Genomic DNA, 24,676 nt, shown 5'->3' with positions numbered 1-24,676 from the left:
TAAAATGTGACTGATCTGACTGGTTGTTCTGGGTCTCTTATTTGCTAGTTCACAGTCTGTGAATGTCTGTATTCCTTGACACGCATATTTTCTTGAATTCATCTGCTATTTAAACAACAGTCAGCTCCTTAACAACAAATGTAGCAGAAAGTACTTCTGTCAGTGTTCCACATTATGGCTACCTTCTACACGACTAAATACATTTTGCTGAAAAGCAAAGCACAGGGAGACAAAGTCATAAAGGAGCTAGGATTGAGATTCATCTGATACTAATGGTAATCTGGTCTTTTTATTCACAAGAAAGTTCTTTATGTAAAAAAAAAAAAAAAAGTTTCTTTCCTTACTTACTATCAGGTGCAAATACTGCTTCTGCTTGTAAGACCTTGAAGAGCTCCTATCTAGACTCCTACCTAAAGGTCCTACAGATGTGTTTAAAGATCTGTACTACTAGATATTTCCAAATGGTTATGCTTCGTAGCACTGTAGCAATATTAATTTCCAACTTTGATAAGCTCCCCTAGACTAATAATTCCAGTAACTTTGCTCTTCACTGAAGTCCTACATCATTAAAAAAAAGTACCTAGACCTTCAGTTAAATAAGAGTTTCTCTGAAGTTTTCAGACTTATATTTAAGCTGTGTTTTCTAAGATTTTCAGAATAACAAACATATTTTAATACAAACCTATACATTGCTGAATTACTAGGGCAAGTCTCAATTAGAGTCACTGTAAATTATTTTAAAGAACAATTAAGTTTTGCACTGTAGAATAGCATATTCTTTGCAGCAATTATTTAAAATTAATTTTACTCCCAACTTTTGTTCCAAAAATATTTCAAAATCAGTAACATGACTAAAACATATAGAACAACTTGCATACTTGCGGAGTTCATTGTTTTGTTTTTCCAGACTTAATTTGATTTCTTGAAGGTGGTTATTCTCCTGTTTTAACTGCTTCTCTGACATTTTCAAGGTGTTGACCTGCTGTGTTTGCATCTTGAGGTCATTTTGAGTGAGACAGCGTTTTTGTGTTTCTTGCTCTATTTTTAATGTCAAGTTTTTTACCTGAAAAAGAAGCAGAAACCTGTGAATTTTACAGATCTACACAGGAAAACATCATTTAAACAGTCTCTAATTGACTTCCTTTACATCTTTTGGTAACTCAAAGCTGCTTCCTGAATAAAGGCATTAGCACACAGTAAATTACCTAGCTTTTCCATGTCAATCTCACAGCATTTTCCACTGTAGAGGACAAACCTTTTAACACGAATAATGCTGAAATATTTCAGACAAATGACACCACATTCCATGAAGTAGACTTTTTAAAGTTTCAAAGGCAGAGAAGAAAAACTTTGTTGCAATTTTCATTCACTAATATTTCAAAATACAGCTATAACAGGAAAACTACTAGGACATTGGAAACAAAGTTTGACTCAAGACTCCTTCTGTCAGTGCTCCTTACATCTTCACTCAGTATATCCTTTTGCCGAAGGAGCTCATTTATTTTCTGTTGCGATTGTTTGAGATCACAGTCCAACATGGAGCGCTGCTTCTCAGCTTCCAACAGCCGATTTTCTACTTTCTGCTTTAGAGCTCTCTCTTCCAAAAGTTTCTTTTCCATTTCTGTGAAGTAAAAGATGTAAGACATCAGTGAAGTGTAAAACAGGAGATTCTGGAGGCCAAAGGGAAGAGGATGTCTACCCTGTACTAACGAAAAGCCACATGTTTCTCCTTTTAAAACTGAAGAGAAAGACTATTTAAAAGTGATTAATTAAAATTTTCACAGTAGATACACACCCAGAGGATGTTTTTTCAAGCATTTCTGACAGACCTATTTCCTACTTTTGAGTTTCTAGATAACTTCCAGTTTATCTGCAACACCTCTGAGATTAAGAAAACGGGTGGAATTTAAAAAATAAAACATTTAAATCTACTGTCCTCTGTGATAATATAACATCAAAGAGTTGAAGCTATTTGGGAACCTGATATGCCAAGTGACTCAGCCATGATTACTGAATCATTTTTGCTTCTTTTGAAGATCTGCAACCTCAAAATTTTTGTGAATGCTCTGCAATTGGAAGGACAGGATCTGTAGGTAGCTTTTTAATTAACTGAAATGTTATTAATTATGTTAATAATTAATAAAATTAATAACTAAAAATAACTAAAAATGTTATTAATTATTATTTATGTTTATGAAATAAACATAAGCCATTTAATTGAAAAGTAAGAGCCATCTTCTGGATTTTTTTGGTAATTATCCCTGTCTTCAAGATACTTCAGTTGTAATACGCACAGTGAAAGATTCTATTATCTACTTTGTATAATTCACACCTAAGTCCAACTGTGATGCCAAATAGTTACCTTTCATGGCTTCAGATTTTGCTTCCTCTATAGACTCATAGATTTTATTTTTGTCTGCTAATCGTGCTTTTGTGGCTTTATGTTCAGCTTCTTCTTGTTCAAGGTTCTGCTGCATAACTTTGAATTTATATGTCATATCTATTTCCATGTTGCTCTTTTCCTATTAAATAAAAAATAACATTGAAATAAAACATTAAATACATCAGGTTAGTGGCAGAATTTTGAACAACAGTAACATGCTGTTTGAAAGGATGCTTGGAGCAGAACAGAGAGCTCATGCTAAAGAACTAACTGAGAACTCATTTCCATGTGTTTTTTGTGAATGCCAAAGCGCTCTAAGAATGTACAGTGACATCCCCAGTTGCAAACAATTACAGAATTACTGCCTTACCAACCAACACTCTGTAGTAAGAGCAGCTCAAAGATTAAGTTTATTGAAGAAATTTTTCAAGCCTTTTGTTTCAATAACATATTTGTTAAAAAAAATCCTATTAGCAGAGGCTCTTTTATTTTTGTCAATAATGAGAGTGTAAAAATACTTCCAACATGAAATGAAATGTAACTACTCTACTGTTAAGGTACACAGCAGAGTACATAATTAGGCACTTAAGTACTTCAGAAGTAAAATGTATCATGATTTTTTTGGAAATTATGTCATTTTCCTCCCATTTATCAAATTGGAAAAAAATTATTAAAAAAAAAAAATCTGAAAACAAGACTTATTTTTTGTATAAGTTTGGTTGCAATGTCTCAAGTAATAAAAGTACAAATCAAAAATTCCTTAAGAATGTAACACTGATGTTAATTTAGCAGTTCTGTTACCTTTTCTAAATCTGTGAGCTTTTCCTGCAGTTGTCTCTTCTCCATTTCCAGTTTAGCTAATGCACTCTTTCCATTTTTTACTTCTTCTTCGAGGCTAGTTATTCGACCTAAAAATTACCAAAATATCAATGAGGTTGGTCAGTGTGTGAAAACAAGACTGTATTTTATCTATTTAGAGATTTTTGAAATATAAGAGTTTCTAATTCTGACTATTAAGAATGCCTCTTTTTGGGTGATTCCACAAGTTATCAATGTTTTATAGATGTTACCACACATTTTTTCTAAAATGCTATTCACAATTATGTAACATATTATAAAACAGCACACTTATCTAGTCACAGTCTGAAACTCAACACCACCCAAACTAGAAACAAGACGCAATCTTAACTTCAGAAGATTTGCAGAAATACCTTGTAAATCACTGATAATCTCTGATCCATGACTTCGATCTCTCCTTTCTGATTCTAGAGCTGACTGCAGATTGAGATACTCCTTCTCCAGTTTGAGTTTTGCATTCTCTAGCAGGCAGTTCTTATCTTGTAGCTCTCTGTTATTAATTTCCAGCTGCTGGATTTGCTTTGTGCTTTCTGTCTGGTTCTTCCTTAACCTGGCTGCAGTATCAGACTCTGACCGCAGCAAAGAATTGGCTTCATCCAACTAAGAGTGATAAAAACATACTTCAGAAATAATTAAAATATAAACCCCACTATTTCTACTACAGAATACTGAATTTTATGGATTAAAGAAGCAAGGAGTATATTTTAAGATTACTTTTGAATACCAAAACCTAAAGAGAAAGAACAGCTTTTAAAATCCAATTACATATTTCAAATTCCCCCACTGTTACCAAAATCTGTTCTGTAATCAGTGATTATTTTAAAATATGTGTATATAAAGTTGGCATACTTGTCTTTGTAATTGATTGATTTTTTCATTGGATATTTGAGAGTTTTGATTCCTCTTTTTTAAATCTTCAAGTTGGTCTTTCAAACTGTTAACTGCAACAAAAACAATTCAACATTGTTAATCACTGCCATGAAAATGCTTCAGTTGGAACTATAATTAATTTATTTTAAGTATTAAAAACCCACATCAAAATGGAACCTTTAAGCATGGTTCAACATACCCTCATTTTCCAAATTGCGTTTCTTATCTGCTTCATGTTCTGCTTTCCTCTGGTATTCTGTATTCTTATGCTGAAGAAGAGCTTTCTCTCTCTCTAACTGCCTGACTGCAGACTCTACATTCTTCCTTGAAGTTATCTGGATATATTTAAAAAAATACACTGCTAATTACACACACAGAAGTAGTATTCTTATACGATAAAAACACAGCTCATGCACTCAGTTTAGTCGGTAATGGAGGAAGCCAGTCCTGCTGCAAATACAACGTACCAGAACACGTGGTCAAACCCAGCCCAGGATGTCTATGGCCAGGAGCTTTGCAATTTAAATACTGTTTGATCATCTGGGTTTGACAAACCTGGTGGACCTGCCTAAGCAGTCACTCTGGGAGCAGAGAAACGTACATGTAAAGGTACAGTCTTGACGTGCACCTGCATGAACTATGCATTAAGTTGTACACAGCCACATCCAGATTTGTAGAAGCAGTAAGGTGCAAAGCTGGGCAAGAAACAGGGTCCCATTACTAACATCAAACAAAAGCATGGCCTTTCTCCTCTGGAAATACTACTCTCACACCTTCAGTTTTTAAAATCTGTATGGGATATTTGTGTCATGCTGTCTGCCAACTTAAAAATATGGTAAAAAACTAGTTCTGGAAAGAAATGTGCAGTTACGGTACAGAAATCATAATGAAAATATTTTAGCAATGACAACAATTTTGTGCTTGTGAATACCAAGAAATCAGCTGGTGTTATTTGTTATAAAATATACAGCTACTCAAAAGCAATTTGCTGTTATTGAGGGAAGAAAATCCATGCACAAATGTTAAAGCTCTAATTCCAGTGAGAAATCTGTGGCCTTACCTCTTCTTCGAGCTCTTTTGCTATCTTCTCTAAACGAACACTTGTAGACCTGAACAAAATTGAAAAATCATTTAAAACCCTGCTGATAATACAGAAATAAGAATGTTTCGATGTGTTTCAGTAATTTTATGTAAGGTGTTTTTGTCTCATTAATTTTATGCAAGATATTCTATTTTAAGCAATAATATGAAACCTCAAGGACTGGTGAAATCACTAAACAGTGAGATTCTTACAGGGAGCTAAAGCAAAAAAAACCTCAACAAATCCAAAAAAAACCACTAGTCACAGGAGTAGCAAGAATTAAGCCAGCAACTTACAGTAAGGTCTGCTTGCAGGGTTGGGAATCCCCAAAGTGAATTAAAATGCTTTAAAGCATTCAAAAACAAAAGGTCTAATAAAATATCCTTATAAACATACCAGATATGTTGAAACATTCTCACCTGTACTTCTGTTCTAGTTCATCTTTGGCTTGTAATTCATTACTGAGCTGTTCTTCTAGCTTGCTTAATTTTTTCTGAAACTGTGTAAAATGTCAAAAAAAGCATGGCCCACATATTAAAATGCTTTCACAGAAAACAAATGCAATTCAATTAAATAACAAAATAAGGGAAAGCGAGGAAAATTAATTCAATCTTCCAGTATATTATTTTAAAACCATCACTAAAATGTTAAATCTTTACAAGGCATTAATTCTGATAATTTTAAATATATTAATTTATAGCAACAAAATTTGCTGCATGCTGAATTGAATTGAATTGTTGCAGAATTATGTGCCACAGATTGTGAGTCATTAAATTTATATGGGCAAAAAACATTGTTACCGGCCCTTTGCTGTGCTCTGTAGCCAGAGACTTTCCACTGGAGCAGATGTTTTTGGATAGCATTTTCTAAATGAAATGAAAAAATAGAAAAGGGGTGTACATGACCAAATTGGACAATATTCAGATAATATGGCTACACATGTTCAGTGACGTCACAAAAAGAAGAATTTCTTAAGTCTTACACCTTGGGAGCTAATGAACACTTTGAAAATGCTTTGATTTGCTTACTCAAATATTTAAAAAAAAATAATTGTGACTCCAGTACCTAAATAGTCATGAAATAAATTTTAAATAATAAATTTTGGATTTATCTCATTACTTCAGGCTTTCAAATGCATTTATTTTCCTCCCTTCCTCTTCTTCCTCTACCCTCCAAACACAAAATGTAATATGTGGTTTTCCAAAACATTTACAATTGTTAGAATTAGAAGATTTCCACAACTGGAACACTGAAAAGGACATCAAAACCAGAGATTTGTTGCTTGAGAAAATACAAATAAAATAAGTTGTCAGAAGTGAAATGCAAAATTTTACCATCTGCATTTACTAACACTACATAAAGCAAACATCATGAATGTGACCATATGTATTTCAAACAGGAGTACATTTCTATTTAAAAGCTGAAATTTAAACTATTCATCAATTCATCAATGACAGGAAGGAAGTCTAATAAACATTTGCATTTAAATTTATCTGATCAATACATAATGCATTTCCTTAATGTATTTTTTAAAGTTTGAAAAAGAATTGTAAGTTTTAAGAAATGTTAACAATATATTATATACACTCAGATAATACAAATGTTTAAATAATATAATGAGTAAGTAAGTATATGAAAATACCATCACTTTTCCTGTCATGCAAATTTAAATTCATTTGTCAGTCTTCAAATGCTGGATAAACATGCTCCATATACTCCAACTGAGTATGATTTAAACATTCCCTTATCCCTGCAGGTGACAATTTACTTTTTCAAATCCTGAATAAACCAGTCATGAATCATTAATGCAAGTGTGGGACCTTCACAGGAGTACTGCTGTTTGTAGGAAACAGAGCTTCACACATTGGCTTTCCAAACAAATTCTGGATGCAAAAAGAATTTGAGAAAAATCTGTATTCATTTATCTTTATACTATAGCACCTTAACACTTGAGTACAACTGTTTCAAAATACAACTGATTTACTGCTAACAATTTGGTGAATAAACTTGAAGACAGTTCACACCCACATAAAATTATGTAGGAATTTTTCTATTCCTTTCATAATTCAGATACTATACTTACCTCCTTGTTGTCCTGTAAATAGAAAATACAATTTTTTTTACTCAGGATCATTAAAAGACAAAAAGCCCCCCACAAAACTTCTTTAACATTTATTTTAGACTGTTTCTTTTCTTAACAGACTTAACAAAATTAGTTAATCATCCCATTATTACTAACAAAAAAGGCACTAACCTCATTTTTACTAGATTGCACAGATTCGTTCTCTCTACAAGACTGAGAGGAGTCACTTAGCAACCTGTCAAAAACAAAAACAAATCCCTCCAGCTCTTACTCAAGTTTTTAACAACTCTGGCAGCCTTGCCATTTTAATAAGTTCTCTCAAGTCTCAAGTTGTTCTATGCTACTCTCAGAATGAAGCTTATTTTATTTCGGTGCTAGTGCATCTTTCTGATTTGAACCTTTCCTTAACAGAATGTTTCCAAAACTACAGCAGCTTGTAATTTTTTAATTAATACAATTATTTCCTGATTATTAGGATAAATTCTAAAAAGTTATTATGCTGTGTAAGCTTTCTTCTAAAATAACTAGTAAAAAGCCATTTTAGAAAAATAATTAGAAATCTATCAGAACTGTAACTCTGATTTTTTAAGATATTGTATACTTTTGTGCATATAAAGATACACTGTATAATGAGAGTTACTGAAATAATTGAAAGAGGAACAAATTATTTTACTCAAACTTTGCATTTTGGATCTTCACAAGTGGACATAAATTAATATAATGCAAGGAATAAATTATGTATTTAGACTGAAAAAAAAGAATATAAGAAAAATGTGCAGGCATGCTTTTAAAAATGCATATTAAAGTATCACATACAAATTGTCTCTGTAGTAGGTGAACCCTATGAAAGGCAGCTGGTTTCCCACAAAGGCTTTGGGGATTGGAAAGGTTTCCACGTCTCCCTTGTCGTCCTCAATGTCATCAAAATTACTGCTATCTATATCACTGCTAAGCTCAGGAACAACAGGAGCAGCAGCTATAAAAAGGGGAAAAAAGATGCATTTCACTCCAAGATTCAGTCACTTGCTAGATACTGGTAATCTCTCTAGTGTTAAAAGACTCTCTAGTGTTAAAAGACTGTATTATAAGTTGTCCTTAAATAACTTGGAGTTAAATATGTGTCAACCAGACAGATCTGGAAATACTACTGTGAACAATTTTTTCTAGAGTAATCTTATTTTTGTATTGTTGCCTAATGCATAGACCGTCTAGTATGTAAGACATATTTTCTCAGGTAATCACATTTCAGAATAGAACTTTAAATACAATCATCATTTAAAAAATTCTTAGTAAATATATAACTTTAGAAGTAATGACAAGCTTATAAGAACTGACATACTTTGATTTTTTTACCTAAAGCTATCAGGTTCTCGATACCTTACATGAAAAGCACTAAAACTGAGAAGACCATTGTCAAACTACTGTCTTAACTACCAGAAGATTAAAAGAAAAATAAAACAAGAAACCCACCTCAAAAGAACAAAAAAACCCCAGAGAAACAGAACCTAACATGCATTCCTTTTAGTTAAAATTTCTGAAACATCCAATACCATTGTTTAAAATGGAAACGTCTACATTAGAAACAGGATAAAGATGTGATAATTCCAGTAGGAAAAATGCATATTTATTAACCCTTCCTCATGTAAGGTTTTATAATACAAGTTATAAATATTAATGTTTGAGCAAGATTCTTGAAGATATAAAGTACTTAATTTATACAACTGAAAGATTTTTTCATTTCTGCTAATGCAAGTAATGAATAAAACAGAACTTTTAACCTAATTTACTTACTCTCTCGAATGTTGTCCCAGTTCCACTGATCACTTCTGAAGAAAGGGTGATGTTTTATTTCTTCTACCCCATTTCTCCCAAGTCGCACATCCCTAAACAGCAATTAATCCAGAGTCATGTTAGGGAAAATAGCTGCTTTGTATTTTTATTTATTTAAATTCTAACTTGTTCATAAGCAGCAATGAAATTTTTCGTAAAGATTGTCTGTGTCAACCACACTAATAGTCAAGCAAAAACAAAATTTAAAAACCACCAACCACTAATCTGTAGTTTCTTATATAAAATATACTGATTCTTAGTATGTACTCTCCCTGTGACTGCTAAAATGTCCAGAATCTGGAGTCTGCCACGTGGGGAGTAAAGCAAGAAAGAGAGCACTGAGTCAAAAACTAAGAAAAAACTAAAAACACAAACAAAAACTCAACACCCTTGGGGGAAATAAAACCACAGAACATTCATGTCTGCCAAACCACATGACAGACCATAAGACGCAAGTGAAGGAAGGTCTAACTTGCTGCACAGAACAGTTATTCAAAGCTGGACTAAAATAAATATTCTAAGAATTCCATCCTCTGCCCCACAACTAACCCTGACACGTCTCTTGCTGATATTTGCCGCGAAGTAAATCTTAAGTGCAACAAGAAACTTTTAGTTTGAACAGAAGAATCCCTCTTGAAACTACGTACAAGAACAGGACATAAAAACAATGCATGGAAAAGAAGCAATAAATCACAGGGTCGATGTTTAGTCCTTTAAGTGCTTCAGCAGGATCACGCAGCATCTGTTTCAAATAAATTGCTCAAGCCCTGTGTTAAATATAAACAGGAAGAGGGACACACGTAGTGGAAGTCCACCTTACTACATTTACACTATTAAATTCTAATCATATTTTCTCTCTACCCTTCAGCTACTAAGGGTGAAAAATGCTGTTAAATAAAGCACATCCTTCCTGACCAACCACAGGCTTGCTCAGTAGAGCAAACAATCTCTCTTTGAATGTAAAACCCATTATAAGGCATTTTGTTTTCCTAACTCCTCCTTCTATAGTGGCCGGATGCCCTACTCCAGCCAAGTTCAGGTTCAACACAGGAAAGCATAAAAAGGCATCACCTAAGAGTTAAATGTGGACCTACACTGTTGTTCTTCAAAATCAGTTAAATTGAAGATTATCTCTGCTTTCTGAAACTAAACAAAATATAAGTGTTCAGGTCAAGAATAAGCTTACACAGCTTAATTTCAATAAGTGGCTTAGTTCCATTAAGGGAAACTTCTAGGAATAACCTTGCAGGTTTGTTAGCTATATTTACCAATTAATGCAACAAAGCAAATGAAAAAAAAAAATTAAAAATCAAACACTTTAAGAGACCTTAAACAAATTCAGTAAATACATGCTCACTTTCAGGAAAATATTTGCTTACACTTTTTTTAAGTAGCATCCACACAGACATTGAGCAAAACAATTTTTTCCCTGCCTTGGAGGTTATGAATTACTTTCAGCCTTACAGATTTGTCACTGCTATTGGAAGGATTTGTCCAGCACAAACTGTGTTGTTAACAAGAGCTGTCAGAACTGCTCATAGAAATAAAATACAATACCTGGAAAAAACACCTCAAAAGAAAAACTAGAGAACAGGAGGTTTGACAGGATAGATTTGAACAGAGATCAGGAGAAGTAAGAGAAGGAATTAATTTTTACAATGTATCATCCAAAATAAATACAGCCAATACCATCTAAAGTAAAAAACAGTGCCAGAACAATATGTGCACTTACCTATCAGTTAAAAAGGCACAGATAAGGTTCTTTGCATGCTTTGAGATTTCCACATCATCTGGGAAATGCAATGAGTTCTTATGATCCATAATTTTACTATATGTTCCTACCAGTGAGTCTGCATAAAAAGGAGTATCACCTGAAAATAAGATATTAAATTTGCTGTGATTTTATATCATGTTTAAGTTATGTGAGTTGAATAAAACAAAAGAGATAATGAAAAGTCTACAAGCAGTTTACCTAGAAGAGTATTTTATTAAGAAAAAGAAAAAAATTGGACATACAGTGTACAAATAATGTATACTACTAAAAATATTCCTTCCCTAAAATGTCTCTGTTACAAACTGCACCATTTTACATCCTGTCTGTCACTACTAAAATTTTGCCTGGTGAATTATATCTTTTATTCTGCCTTAAGATTCCCAATATATTTTCTAATTTATATAATGGCTGACACCCATATGAATCAATCTTTAAACACTCCAAGGATAAAATGGACCAAAACTCATTAAAGACTTGCTAATGCACATTTGTTGGAAGGAGTCCACCAAAGCTCTCTGAAGACCATTTCAGAGGCACACAGGTCTATCCTCCTTAAGGCATGTCAGCTCTGAGCAGTAGCCTTCCCAGTGTGTTACCACACTGTTAATAAATCTTGTTGACTGACAAATTACATCAGCTTGAACGCCCATATTAACATGGCAGGTGGCTTTTATAATAATAGACTTTTCTCACCCAGAGGTTTCCAGCCCAGGCTGTAGTTAAAGATATTTGCAAAGGAACTAGACTTTTAAAAGGTAAAACTAGGGCAAGAGAAAAGAATAGGCTGTGATAAAGGCAACTGACAAATTAACTGGCAACATTCTCAAGAAACAAATGGTTTGAGTCTGTAATCAAGACGCTGCAACTATTACAGGAGTCCTTTCTCCCAGCTAATCCATAGGTTTAATAGAGAAAGTGAACAATCACGTGAGCTAGGCTCTTCCCTTGGTTCTGGTGTGCTGTGCACAGGCAGGAATCATCTGGCATTGCAGGCTGTGGCCTTCCAACAAGGAACTGAGCATTTCAAAAGCCATGAACATGAAAAAATGTACAAACAGACCAATGGAAAACCACCATTCTGCTTTCAGAAGAACAATCCTAACTTTTGTCTCTTTCTATCATTTTAGAGCAAAATAAAAAATTAGCACACACCAGCTTGAACGTAACTTCTAGATTTCTAGTAAATTTTTTAGGTTGCCATACCAGTGCACTGCAGGTGGGAATCACTGATATTTGCTCCTGCCTCCCTCTTTCCCAACCTTCCTCTTCTCAATCGTCTCCTATCTTGGAAATAGCTTTGATTTTGGCCACATACTATCTTAAGTCACTGAACTAACGTTAGGATTCATCCTGTGACCAACATTTTATGGTTTGGTTAAGCATACAATAAAATTTTCATTTTCATAGTAAAATTACCATTTTCATTAGTTCTGCGGCTTTTTCAAAACCAGAATAACAAAACCGTTTCTGTGCTTTCTTTGAAGTGCAAAGTTTTAGAAGACCATAGCCAGAATCTGATACATAAGCATAGACAAAAATAGATACTTTCTACTGATATGTGGGATATGGAGAAATTAAGTAATATTTTCCTCCTAGATACAACGGGGAAAAAAAGAGGCTCTGAAAGGCTGAGAAAACATTCTGGACAGCTTTGCCTAATATTTTAAGAACTGAATAATTTTATTTACTGCTAAAATGGTTCATGACAGACTATTAACTATAAACCACATATTCTTAAAGTCAAAATGTTGTAATTCTGAAAGAGTTGGAAATAGTAATAGCATCATATGTTTAACTGTCTTTCCTGTCTCAGGATACCAGAAACATCAAATCTGCAATATTCCCAGAAAATGCTGATTTGTATTTTTAATAATTGTATGTTCAATTACATCCTTTCACAGTCAGTATTTTGCTACCAGACTATCATACTGATCCTCACTATATTTTAAGATGCAGATGACTCATCTCCTTAACATTATATTCTATATTCGTTGCCATAGCAGTCCAGTATATTTTACTAGAAAATCCAGACTCAAGCACAAAAGGAATTGAGCCATTCCTTTGGCTCCTTCCACACTTTGACCTAACAGAAGACATTGATGTGCTGTGGAAAAGGAGGAAAAAAGAAAAAGACAGTCCTGCCCTTGCCATTCCTCTCATCTCTTGTGTCCCTGCAAACTCAATCCTGCCTGAGTTGGCACAAATGTGGTGAGGTAGCTGACCCCAGTTAAAACTATTCTAAGAATTAATTTTAAGCCGAACCAAGTCAGGAAACTCATCACTGAGCAAGCATGCAAACAGCTGTCGCAGTGTGAGAGTGACAGAGAGCAAAGAGAACAACAATGAAGCCACAGCATCAGCCAAAACTCAGAAGCTGTTAGGGAGGTATGAGCAGCCTCCACACAGCAATATGTAGCTAAAGGCAGAGGGAAGATTGAGTGATAATCTTATTAGCAGAAGAAATCATTACTTACCAACTAACATCTCAAAAAGGAAAACCCCTACAGACCACCAGTCACATTCCCGTCCATAATAACCATCACCCCCCTGCGATTTCAGGACTTCAGGCGAGATGTAGTCAGGAGTCCCCACGGCTGTGTCGCAGCGCACCATTCCTGTCTGTGCAACAGTAACAACACAAACAGCTCAGTTCAAGGGGCTTCTGAGCACCTCTAACCAATTCCTCTGTTAGCAGGACAGAAAACCATAAAAATGCAGCCTAAAATACTTGGTTCGAGGAGTGTGTTTTAAAGACTATTTATAATTCAAGAAGCAATATGGATTGAAATGACATTTCTTGCTAATGTGCTTACCCCTGCCTACTCCATAGTGATTTCTCTTGACTTCATCTTCTCAAAATTCACCAATTTTATTATTTTTACCATTGGTTTTAATTTGAAACCGTATCAGACTGCTCCTTTTCTCATTTAATTCAGGGACAAACTTTAGAAAAATTTTGACAAGTTCTGAACTCTAGGCCCTACAAGCAGATACATAATTTTGTCTAATTCAGCAAATAAATCAAGTAATAGGTAAATTTTTATAGACATGCCTTGTTCCTGTTTAAAGATAGGAAGAAGAATAAAAGGAGAAGCTGTTTTTAAAGAATAGCAAAGCCTTAGTTTTTTAAAAAAATATTTTTTATTAACATATTACCACAGTTGTATCAATTAAAAGATTCCTCATCCTCTGCTCCACACTGAGAAACTAAAAATGTAGGGACCAAATGACACAGAAGCATCAATCAGCTCTGCCATCATTCTGATTCAGTTATAGGGTTTGTTTCCTTTAATGAAGATCACTGAATTCACTCCTGAGAGACCAGATGGATGAAAGAAATTAAATTCTCGATGAAGTTAGAGAAGTACCAAAAATACACTCATCTTTTATTCTGTTTCCCAATCTGAAGTTTTATCTAAATCCTTTTACAAAGGTTCTTTGTGCATTTTGCCATCAGCATGAAAATATGTATTAATTCTGATTATTAATACAGAATATTAGTAGTAACATCTGTTCAAAATACATATTTAAAGAAAAAAGTGAAATATTTCATTTTGGGAATTGTACCGATACACAAAATTTAGACACCACATTAAAATACTCCTTCTCATACACAATATGAACTGTGAAAAGCTTTTATTTCTGTACTAAAACAAAATCCATCAAGTCATGAACCAGCAGGCAAAAACTAAAGGGATGACTGTAGAGACCTGTGGAGTACTACAAATGTCCTCCTGGCAAATGCCTATCTTCTATCACTCCATGCTAAAACTGAAACCTAAAGAAATTTTAACTTCTCAGATCCAGAATAAAGAGCAGGTAAACTTTTGCATTCTATAGTGGGTGAGATAGCACATAGCTTATTCATACTGGGATAAGACAATGAAGTTAACTCTTTCCAGAAAACCTATTTCATTCATTTGACAAAGAAAAATAAAGGCAAACACATTTTAATGCTGCGAAATAAAGTTCAAAGACTCCAGAAATCTAAAGTTGAGAGCATTTGAAAATGGATCTAGGACATGGCAAGAAACTACTATTTGAATACCCTACTTGTCACAGTACTCTGTGCACTAACCTGTGTGTGTCTGCTCTGAAGCCTAAGCCTCTCCTTGTTTGAGTGCAGGAGGAATTGCTCTAGGGTTATGTGGTTTTGCTAATCCAGTAGAACTGTGGCAACTTAGTAAGGCTCCAACTGGTGTCTATCTCTTCCTTATCCAAACACAAAATTATAACAAAGGAAAGTCTGAATTTTTGCTCAGTCAAGTCTGGTTGAAGCCACCTGAATCCCACCCTGGCTAAGGAGATTCCTTAAAAACAAAGTCACCAAAACAGTTCTTGAAAGAGCTCTCTGAAGTCTGCAGCTTCAGTCACAAGCCTCTCCACCTTGACACTTAAGCATTTAATAACACCCTATTTCCCATTCCTCTATAATTAATACACCAAAGCAAGAATACCTTTTAATATATTACACATGTTGATATTTTCTGAAGTCTAAAACAAAGCAAAGGCTTTTTCTACAATAAAAGAAGTCCTTGCATGCTAACACCAGGTTCAATGGGCCATAGCTCTCTGAAGCATATGGAGCTGCTTGTACTTTTTCCCCATAAAACTCTCTACTTTCTGTCTCAGGAACTAATCTAGAAATGCATTTGCAGATCACAGAACAGCCTGCCTTGGAAGGGACTTGAAAGATCATCTGACTCAACTGGTCATAGTAAAAGGAGCTGATATATGATTATCTAGCACCATGTGGGACTGCATCACAAAATGCGGATTCTACCATGTCCCTGAGGAGATTGGCCCATTATCACTTGAATATAAAACTCTCAGATTTCTGTTCCGCTCATTCACACACTTCTTCTTTCAAAGAACTTGGGTGTTGTTCTGTATGTATTTTTAAGTACTGGGTACCTTTAATACCACATTCAGACTGTGATCTCTGGCTAAAAAGCTGAGTAAATAGGGACATGTTGTCTGCCCAGCACAGAACACCTTGGCAGTCCCTACATTCTGATGAGACTTGAATGATGCTATTTTGTCTGGGCAATGTGTTGCTCCTGAGTCTGAAAGACTAAGCCTCTATTTATGCCTGAGTAGCACACTTATTGTAACAGTTACCACACAAAGCTTTGAGTCGAGAGTCTCAGGCCAGTGTTTAACCTGAAACTTTTCTCATCACCACAAAAGATCAAGGTGGACCTTGGAACTCATCTCCTGCAGCTATGTGATAGATGTACAGTGAACAATTTTTAAAAAATGGGCTGTCCAGCAATGTTCTCGCAGCTCCTGACAACTTGGAGATGAGGTTCCCTGTAATGTTTCCCAGCATCATTCAGCAATATTACAGTGCTGAAGACAAAGCAATTCAGGTTTCATCTTCAGAAGGATCTCCATCAAACCTGAATGACTTGCTGTCTTGAACCAAGGCTTGAATCAGGCTTTCACTCCCTCAGGAAATTCCTTCCCCTAAACAAGAGCTGGAGGGTGTTTGTGTGGAAACATGAGGATGGCACACATCAGGTGTTAGCAGCAGACAATGCACTGAGGCAGGAAGGATCCAGCAGAGTCCTCTTCACTGGACAAGCTTCAATAAGAAAGAACCTGAGTTCCAGAAAGAGGAACACACTGCTTCTTTCAGCTGATCTGCCTGGGCTGAGGCAATGATCCCAAGTGGCAAACATCCCTTCTTTTGGTCACATCACTTTCAACAGATACTCTCTGAATCTGTGCTCTGCTGAAGGCTCAGTTAGCACGGGACAGTGCTGTGCATGATGACACTGGCAGCTCCTGGCCCTAGGATACCTACCAAAGCCAACTGCTGTTTGGTTTCTTACACAACACCTGAAGATTTGACAGAGACTGGTGAACCCTGCCCTGGTCTACCTTATCATACCTAAATACCAAAAAAAGATACCACTATTCCTACTAAATTTTTGAGTCTAACTCCATTCTTTATTCAACAACAGAAATACTCACTTTGTTGCAGATTTTAAAAAAAATATGACTAATTAAAAAAAAAAAAAAAACAAACCAAAAACTTAGCAGCTCTTTTTAGAAAATTTTAAGGAGAAACTCTGCTGCAAGTGTCTGTTCTGGCCTGGCCTGGCTGACTTAAGCAAACACTGAACAGCAAAGGTCAGAAAAATCTCTCAACAAATTGTAGCAAAATTTTCCTGGGCTCTCAACAGCATAAGGAAGATGCTAATGCTCACAACTGCTAAAAGAGATCCAAATCCAAAAAACAAGTAAGTACTGGGTATGCATATATTTTCTACAAATCAGTCTGCCAGCACCAATATTATATTTACACAGCTGGAATGTGTTCATATTTTGTAAGAAGTAGCATGAGATTTGGAGACAATCCAGAACCTCTCAACTTCTAGCTTCCTGTAGAAAAAATTTTTGCCATTCCACTGAGTCTGAGAAACACAAAAAACTTAAAATTTAATCCTTTAAAAAATTAACTTCTCTAGGAGATCACTGGTCCACTGATGATACCCAGTCTAAAGAGGAGCTCACTCTAACTTTTTATGAGAAACACAGATTCATTTCTCACATCTACGGTACCATCATATGCATTTTAGCATTCCATTCTTTTAAAAATAGCAGTGAAAAAGAAAAAAAGTACAAAGCATAGGTCCACCATTTCTGGGGTCCCTAAAACAGCACAGAGGATCACCTTTTTTATTGGCATATTTATACTGTGAGCTTTTTTGATGCTTTTTTGCTGTCACTTCCAACAAACAACAGATTCCCTTATGACATTACAATCTACTGACTTAAAACAAATATTAATAATTTTAAGGACTGAATTAAGAGACCAAGTACTACTTTTGATTTTTTCAATTAAAGTAAATGCTGCCCTCTAAAAGCAAGTAAATCAACAAAATGCAGGTAAATATTATCTTTCCCTTTAGACTAACAACTACAACATCAACAAAACTGAATAGAGTGAACTTCAATAAACAGCTGCAGATGGTGAAGTTAATATATTATCATGTAGAAAAAAATCCATCCTAAACAGACACAGTACTTGTGGATACTGCTGAAGAGACATTAACCTAATGATGCAAATGCAAATTAAGTAGATAGCAGAAATTATATCAAGCACTGTCTAAACAATACAGAAAGAAACCCAAAACATAAAAGCAAGTAAGCTTAAATGGATCATCCTTGCCAACACTACTACAGAAAACTTTCTAAGACCAGGTAAATCATAACACACATTCACATGCAGTTTTTTTGTATATATTATAATCTGGTATAGATTTTCATAGGAAGAATAGTTATAGTTTTGCACAGGAAGAGTATATTCTGTAAACTACAGCATAACCCTGTCTGTCAGACAAGATTCTAGGAGTGCCAACTACAAAATGGTAGTTTTATTTTCAAGTTTTTTTTAATAATATAAAGTATCCTGTTAAAAATATTCTTATACAAACTCATTAGAAAACTGTATTTGGCTGTACATGGCGAAATCTGGACAGTAAATAAATAAATAAAAATTAAGTAAATAATTTTAATTGACATCTTGGCATCCTGACAAATAACTAACAGATTTTGATCAATATATCACATATCACCGCTGCTGTACTGTGACCTCATTTGAATGACCACTAGAGGATGCTATGGGAACAATTAGATACAGGAAAAAAACACATGGAATGAATCTTGGCTATAAAATAATTTAATTTACAAAAATAATGTCAGCTCATCAACTGTTCCAAGGTTATTAGTGTTGAAACTAAGAGTTATCTTGCAAGCTTTTCAAACATTTGGCAAAAAAAACGTACCTCAGAAATTCATAAACACACATGCTTTCATAAATAGCAAAGAGTAAGTTTACATCCTTCTTCCGTGTGATAGAACAGTTTATAACAGAAAAGGTTACACTATTTAAAATACTCTTATATTTAAAAGTAGGAAACAAGAAACAGCTTTCTACTCAAGTAGATCATTTGATGAATATTCCTTTGGGTATTATACTTCATAAGAAAGTAACGTTAGATATAGATGTAATTAAGAATTACAGTTTAACAGATGGTAAATTATTCAGTTGCATACTTACTTCATCCATTTTCATGCAAGTGCCAAAATCTGCCAGCTTCAGATGCCCATACTTATCTAAAAGCATATTGTCAGGCTTCACATCTCTGTGTATCAAGCCCATGGAGTGAATTGCATCAAGAGCAAGAACAACTTCAGCTGTGTAGAACTTGGCCCATTTCTCAGGCACATCATAATTGCTCATAAGGTTTACAAGATCTCCACCTGGCATGTATTCCATTACCATGTACAAATATTTGTCATCTTGAAAGGCACAAAATAGCTGCAACATTAAAAAAAGGAAAGGAAAAAAATGAAATTACTTTTCAGACAGCTAGGGAAATTAATAAAGCCCTTTATCTTGAAGTTTCATTAAACCTGAGAATATGTTTTCAAGATTACTTTTAATATGCATGAAAGATACATTTTTCTATTAATTATGGGAGTACCTTGGAATTTACTGAACTTCAGAACCCCTCATTATAATTTTTGAGAAAGTAAAAAGTATTTCCTGATTATAGGCATCTATCTGTCTGTCTATCTATCATCCATCTCCATTTCTTGGCATTAAGAAGTATCACTGAGTCAAAATGCAAAAAGTATCAAATCTGTGACAGGGGGCAACATGTTCTGATTTGAAAATAGCTCAAGAGAGGGCAGCATCTCATACTGTTTCCAAATTTGCTATATTATAAATTTCTTATCTCTGTACATTTTTGTGAAGTCACTGCTGGCTTTGTCTAAAACAACACATATTGAAATAAGAAATAAAAACAAAATGTTTCTGAAGACAACTATAACACAATACAAAGAAACTGTCCTTAACAATAAAATACTGGTCTGGTATAAGTTGTGGTGGGTGTTTCCTACTGGCATGATAATGAAAGTAAGTTCAGTCTCTTTTAAATGTATTTCAGACCGAGAGTGCTAAAGTTTTGGAGATTCCACTTGGTGATCACCAGTCTGGCAAAAGTATTATCATCAAATGTTCAATGACTGCTCTGAAAAAGTCTCTGAAATTTTCTCCTTATTTTTCAGAGAATACTGACTTACCTTAAGAACTAAAATTGTTCACATCTTTAAATTACATACACAAAATTAAAAGGCAATTGAAAAATAGGATGTGTGGAAAGGACCAAGTCAGAATCAGGGAGACTGTGGAGGATAAGGAACCACGATAGGCAGGTATGTTACTATGGTGATTTGACTTTCAGATTAAAATTATTTGTATAACTAGTGTCAGAAGCCCTTGATTACAAATATTTATTTGAATACATATATGTTGCACTGTAGTTGTTTGCACAAATGGATAATACATGCAATATATAGTACAATAATACATTGGGTCAATAAAATCCAAATGAAGATTCAAAATAATCTCTTTTTTGTCACATGTAGATATTAATAGAATTATCTAATTTGTCACATGTAGAGATATTAATAGAATAATAAATAAAAGCACTATGTCTTTGTATAGCACTTTGTTATTGCCCTCAAGCGACTTCATAAAAAAAAAAACAAAACAAAAAATAAAACTATCCAGGGATCTTGTTGCATTTGTTTTTCACATAAATACTAGACAGAGAGAAGCAGTGTGATCTGTCTCAGTTTCTAGATCAGAACAGGACCTACATTTTCTTCAAACCAGCTCAATGTCCTACCCCACTGGAAATATCACCTAAATATATCACACTAATACACTTAATCATAGAAGGCACAATTGCAACTACACTTTAGTTCATTTGCTATTTACAAATGCAGACACACATTTATATCCTGCTTCTGACAGTTTCCTTTGAAAATCCATGTCATGAATTTCTCATCACTTTCAACTGCATGTGAAAAATAGTTCCTGACAATTGTTGCTAGAACAAAGAACTAAATAAAAAAAATCATCTATTTGTTTAAGTATTTCTGCTGAATATAGGCAAGAGCACAGAACACGCTCAAGGAGCAAAACATCTTTGTATACCTGAGGTAATGCATTATGAAAAATATATGGAAATCTTAAATCCAGTCTTATTAAATATACATGGCAATATATATGAGAGAATTTAAATTAAGTATTTAAAATGTAAGGATTTCTCCAAGCACAAGCTTTCACTACTCCTTTTGCTAATTGGTGCAATTTACCAGTTACAACAAATGGCAATAATCAGTACTGATTGTTCCCAAAGGCATAATTCACATTACAATATCCTGATGACACTCGTCAAGAGACAGCTGCGAGTGATGGTGTTCAACACCAGATGAAGAAGTCAGCTCCCTGCTACTTGGATATGTTGAGTGCTGATGCTCAGAACTGACCACTATGAGAAGATGGTTTCAAGGAAACCACTGCTACAGCTCCTTGTCTTGTAGGAGAACCAGCACTGAACACTCATCCATATATCAAACTGTAGCTGAAAAGACAGCCACTATTTAAAAGCACTCTTAATACCAATTGCCTGTGATCAACTAACTGTATCACGAGGAAAGACAATGAATACCAGTCGCATTTGTTTCTATATTCCTATAGAGAATGTTTCACAGTTGGATAACTTCCCTATTATTCCAAATAATTATGTAGGCATTTAAAAAAATCTATTTATGTTATGATGCATTTGTAGTGACTAAAATGCAAATTAATCTATTTTTTAACACAGCCAAATATACAAAACTTAGTGAAATTTCTGTAAAAATGTATTTTTAGAAGTAAAAATCTGAACCTAAACCTGGATTTGAGTTTCAAAGTGAAGTCAAAACCAGCTCAAGCCTGCGAAGTATTTATGGCATCAGCATCATTACTATTGCTGTTGCTGTTATTATTTACATGTTATTGTACACATCTTCCTTACCTGAACCACCCATGGGCTGTTGGCAAAGGCCATGATATCTCTTTCTTCCCAGAAAAAGGCCGAATCTGATCTCTTGATCATTTCAAATTTACTAAGTAGCTTCATTGCATAAACCTTCTGTGTCATTTTATGGCGAACCTGTTGGTAAAGAAGGGAATCAACAATTTTAAAATGCCTTGTTAAAAACCAGAGTACCATCATAGTATGTTTCTGCTATGTGCAAACTGCTTTCTGGAATGCGATACCTCCAGCTATTCATACACCCAATTTCTACGCAGTAAGGATTTGAGTACTAACCTAAAAAGAAAAGTTTAACAGTTGCTCAAAAAAACTCATCATAGCAGGAAATAACCTATAACTCTGCTTTTATTTTCTTATTCTGAACATTGTGCCATTGAATTCATTCAAGTTAGAAACTGGGCCAGCAGTCTGCTTCAGCCTCTGCCAATTTTTATTTTACACCAAAACATGATTGCTCCTACTTCTTTTCCAAAACAGTTCTTAAATTCACTTTAAATGTTGCAAAATTAATACAATGTATCTTGTTGGAAAACTGCAATTAAAGCTTTTTTTACAAAATATGAAAACTTCATCTGAATTCAGACATAAAGCCAAATCCTTAAATTGAACACTGCAGTCATTACTCAGCTAATTAGTCATGAGACATTCTATTTTATGAAAAAGCTATTAAAGGAGCAGGTTTTTAACATTTTTGAGTGTTTCTTAAAGAAATCAAGGTGAGAAGTATTTAGCTGTAAGAAGTCTGAGTCATTAGGACCTTAAGTTTCTGTGTATTTTTTTCCCTGTTAAAATAAAAAATTCAGTGGACTAGTTTGTGAAATTGATTCATGAAAATTATGAAATGCACCAGAAACTAAAGTTATAATTTTCTGGTGCATTTAAAACCTCTCACATCTAGTAAATAAAGCAGATCTCCTAACTTGTTAGTTTTGCACAAAATGTGACTTTAATTATGTTACTTGAAAGAATGTTTAACAGGATTTTCTGAACAGATGTAGATGCAGGTCCATGACATCTGCAGAACAAAGCTTCTGAGAGGCACCTATTTTGGTCTATAGATGTGGGAGCATCAGTCTCCTGCTCCTGAGGAGCTGTAAAAATTAATACTGCTGAAGGGATAGAAGAAGCATTAGGTGGAAGGGGTAGTCTGGGATAAAGCAAGAAGATGAACAGAAAGAGGATTATTTAAGGAGTTGCTGTTCTTGAAATTGGGGCTTTTTGCCTCAGTTATAGATGCAAAGGTTTCATTAGTAATATCTTGCATAGTTTAACAAACAACCTTCTCTACAATTAGATCAAAAAACCTCCAGCCTAACACCAGAACAGAAGCATGGTATCTATATGCATTAATAACTCTATAAGCATATTTTAGGACATTAATTAGTCAGATACTGAAGGTGTCCTAAAACAGTATTTTGAAAATGCTCTTCTTCCCATTTACTAATCCCACATGGGATTATTTACAAAGACTTGGTGGTACACCACAAACTACACTCCCCTAAGTAGAGCTTTTGTAATCCTGCCCAAACCCAGAAGAAACACAAAGACCAGAAATGTCAAAAAGATATTGTTTAACTGAAGACGCATTTTCTGTGAAATTTCACACTGAAGCTCTGCAATGTATTTAGTAGTTTACAATTCCTTAAATTGCTGTGTACTTTTGTCTAGGTGCAGTTAGAGTAGTTGCCTGCATTTAGAAAAACAACTGTCTCCCATGACTAGGGGGGAAAAAATTCTTCAAAGTCAGCACAGCCTGAAGGAAGCTCATGCACAGGAGAGGCAAAGAAAAGAGGGGTGGAGGGCCCAAAATCAGTTTGTAAACCTCTTTAAATAGTGCCAATAGGTTATTGGCTAAATGATTTATTGAGAAAATCTCAAGACAGGCTCTTTCTCTGTACAAAATCAAAGCAATAACAAGAGCACTGGCACACCCAGAGACTAGGTGTGTCTTGGCACACCTTGCAGGTGAGCAGACCTACCGCTGACATTCCTTCTTCTATCAGCACCATGGCCCCTGGAGACAGCCTTTTGAGCTGCTAGTCACTGTGCTCTTTACTCAGAGCTATATTTGTACATACAGATATTGGCTCATACAGCAGATTATTCATGTATTAAACTGTCATGATGTTTCAATTTCTTCCAGCTGTTAAAATGAACTGCCAAATTTAAACTGCAGCTCACCAGAGTAATACTCAAAATAGGTAGGAAAATCCCCTCATGCCATTAGCACTGAGTAACATGGCCTTGTTTAACTCATGAAAATACATTAAGAAAAAAGAATTTCACTCTACTCTGTTTCAACAATCTAACACTTTCAATAAACAAAATGTATCCATAATTTTCCCATGGGAATTTACATGGGAAGACAATCTGTAGGCAAAGAAAATAACACATCCATTTGAAGTTATCAGATTTAGTACACAGTATTGATAATAGTACTGGCCTTTTTATGATTTTGGAAAAAATTACCATCTCAGAGTGGAGTTTTGTAATGAACTATAAGGCTTGAAGTAATTGCAGGTATCCTAAAATAATTAATAAAGCCATAAGATATGACTACAATAAGAAATTACTACAGATAGGGTATCAAAGTTCATAACCTGACAAATTTTCAGTTAATAAAATATTTATCTTTATATGAAAGCTTTATCTATTTTACAACGGAGTTCCAGTACATCAGCAGTGGATGGGGAATTAATCCTAATAAACAAAGCACTTAATGAAGAAAAATAAACCAGCATCTGTTTATGCAGGCCATAACAATCACTGGTTTGCAACACTAAGAAAACAGACAGCAAAGACTGTCACCCAGACCATCCTCTAGCACCCAAACACAAGGAAGTGTTAACTTTGCTTTAGTTTTCTCTCCCAATACATGAGCAGGTCAGTC

General features: G+C 34.6%; 1 protein-coding gene across 5 annotated transcripts in view; it reads right to left on the bottom strand.

Annotated features, from left to right (window-relative positions):
• Positions 1–24,676, bottom strand: part of ROCK2 (Rho associated coiled-coil containing protein kinase 2) — a 94,491-nt gene that overhangs the window by 14,932 nt on the left and 54,883 nt on the right. For 3 of the 5 annotated variants that reach the window (XM_023922597.2, XM_023922600.2, XM_086875854.1), the window contains exons 4-20: positions 21,766–21,903; positions 18,951–19,211; positions 13,354–13,498; positions 10,838–10,976; positions 9,067–9,158; positions 8,092–8,251; positions 7,447–7,510; positions 5,993–6,058; positions 5,612–5,691; positions 5,172–5,220; positions 4,311–4,446; positions 4,091–4,182; positions 3,595–3,841; positions 3,185–3,291; positions 2,363–2,522; positions 1,461–1,621; positions 879–1,063 (exon numbers count right to left, since the gene is read on the bottom strand). In XM_023922597.2, the coding sequence (XP_023778365.1) occupies positions 879–1,063; positions 1,461–1,621; positions 2,363–2,522; positions 3,185–3,291; positions 3,595–3,841; positions 4,091–4,182; positions 4,311–4,446; positions 5,172–5,220; positions 5,612–5,691; positions 5,993–6,058; positions 7,447–7,510; positions 8,092–8,251; positions 9,067–9,158; positions 10,838–10,976; positions 13,354–13,498; positions 18,951–19,211; positions 21,766–21,903 (2,282 nt within the window). The remainder of the gene's footprint in view (positions 1–878; positions 1,064–1,460; positions 1,622–2,362; positions 2,523–3,184; positions 3,292–3,594; positions 3,842–4,090; positions 4,183–4,310; positions 4,447–5,171; positions 5,221–5,611; positions 5,692–5,992; positions 6,059–7,446; positions 7,511–8,091; positions 8,252–9,066; positions 9,159–10,837; positions 10,977–13,353; positions 13,499–18,950; positions 19,212–21,765; positions 21,904–24,676) is intronic. The other 2 variants (XM_023922599.2, XM_086875853.1) reach the window with 1 other exon arrangement.

This window comes from Cyanistes caeruleus, chromosome 2 (assembly GCF_971803275.1).
Source record: "Cyanistes caeruleus chromosome 2, bCyaCae1.hap1.1, whole genome shotgun sequence".
Classification (NCBI taxonomy): Eukaryota; Metazoa; Chordata; class Aves; order Passeriformes; family Paridae; genus Cyanistes; species Cyanistes caeruleus.
The sequence above is the reverse complement of the archived record's forward strand: the minus strand, read 5'-3'. Positions and strand labels throughout refer to the sequence as shown.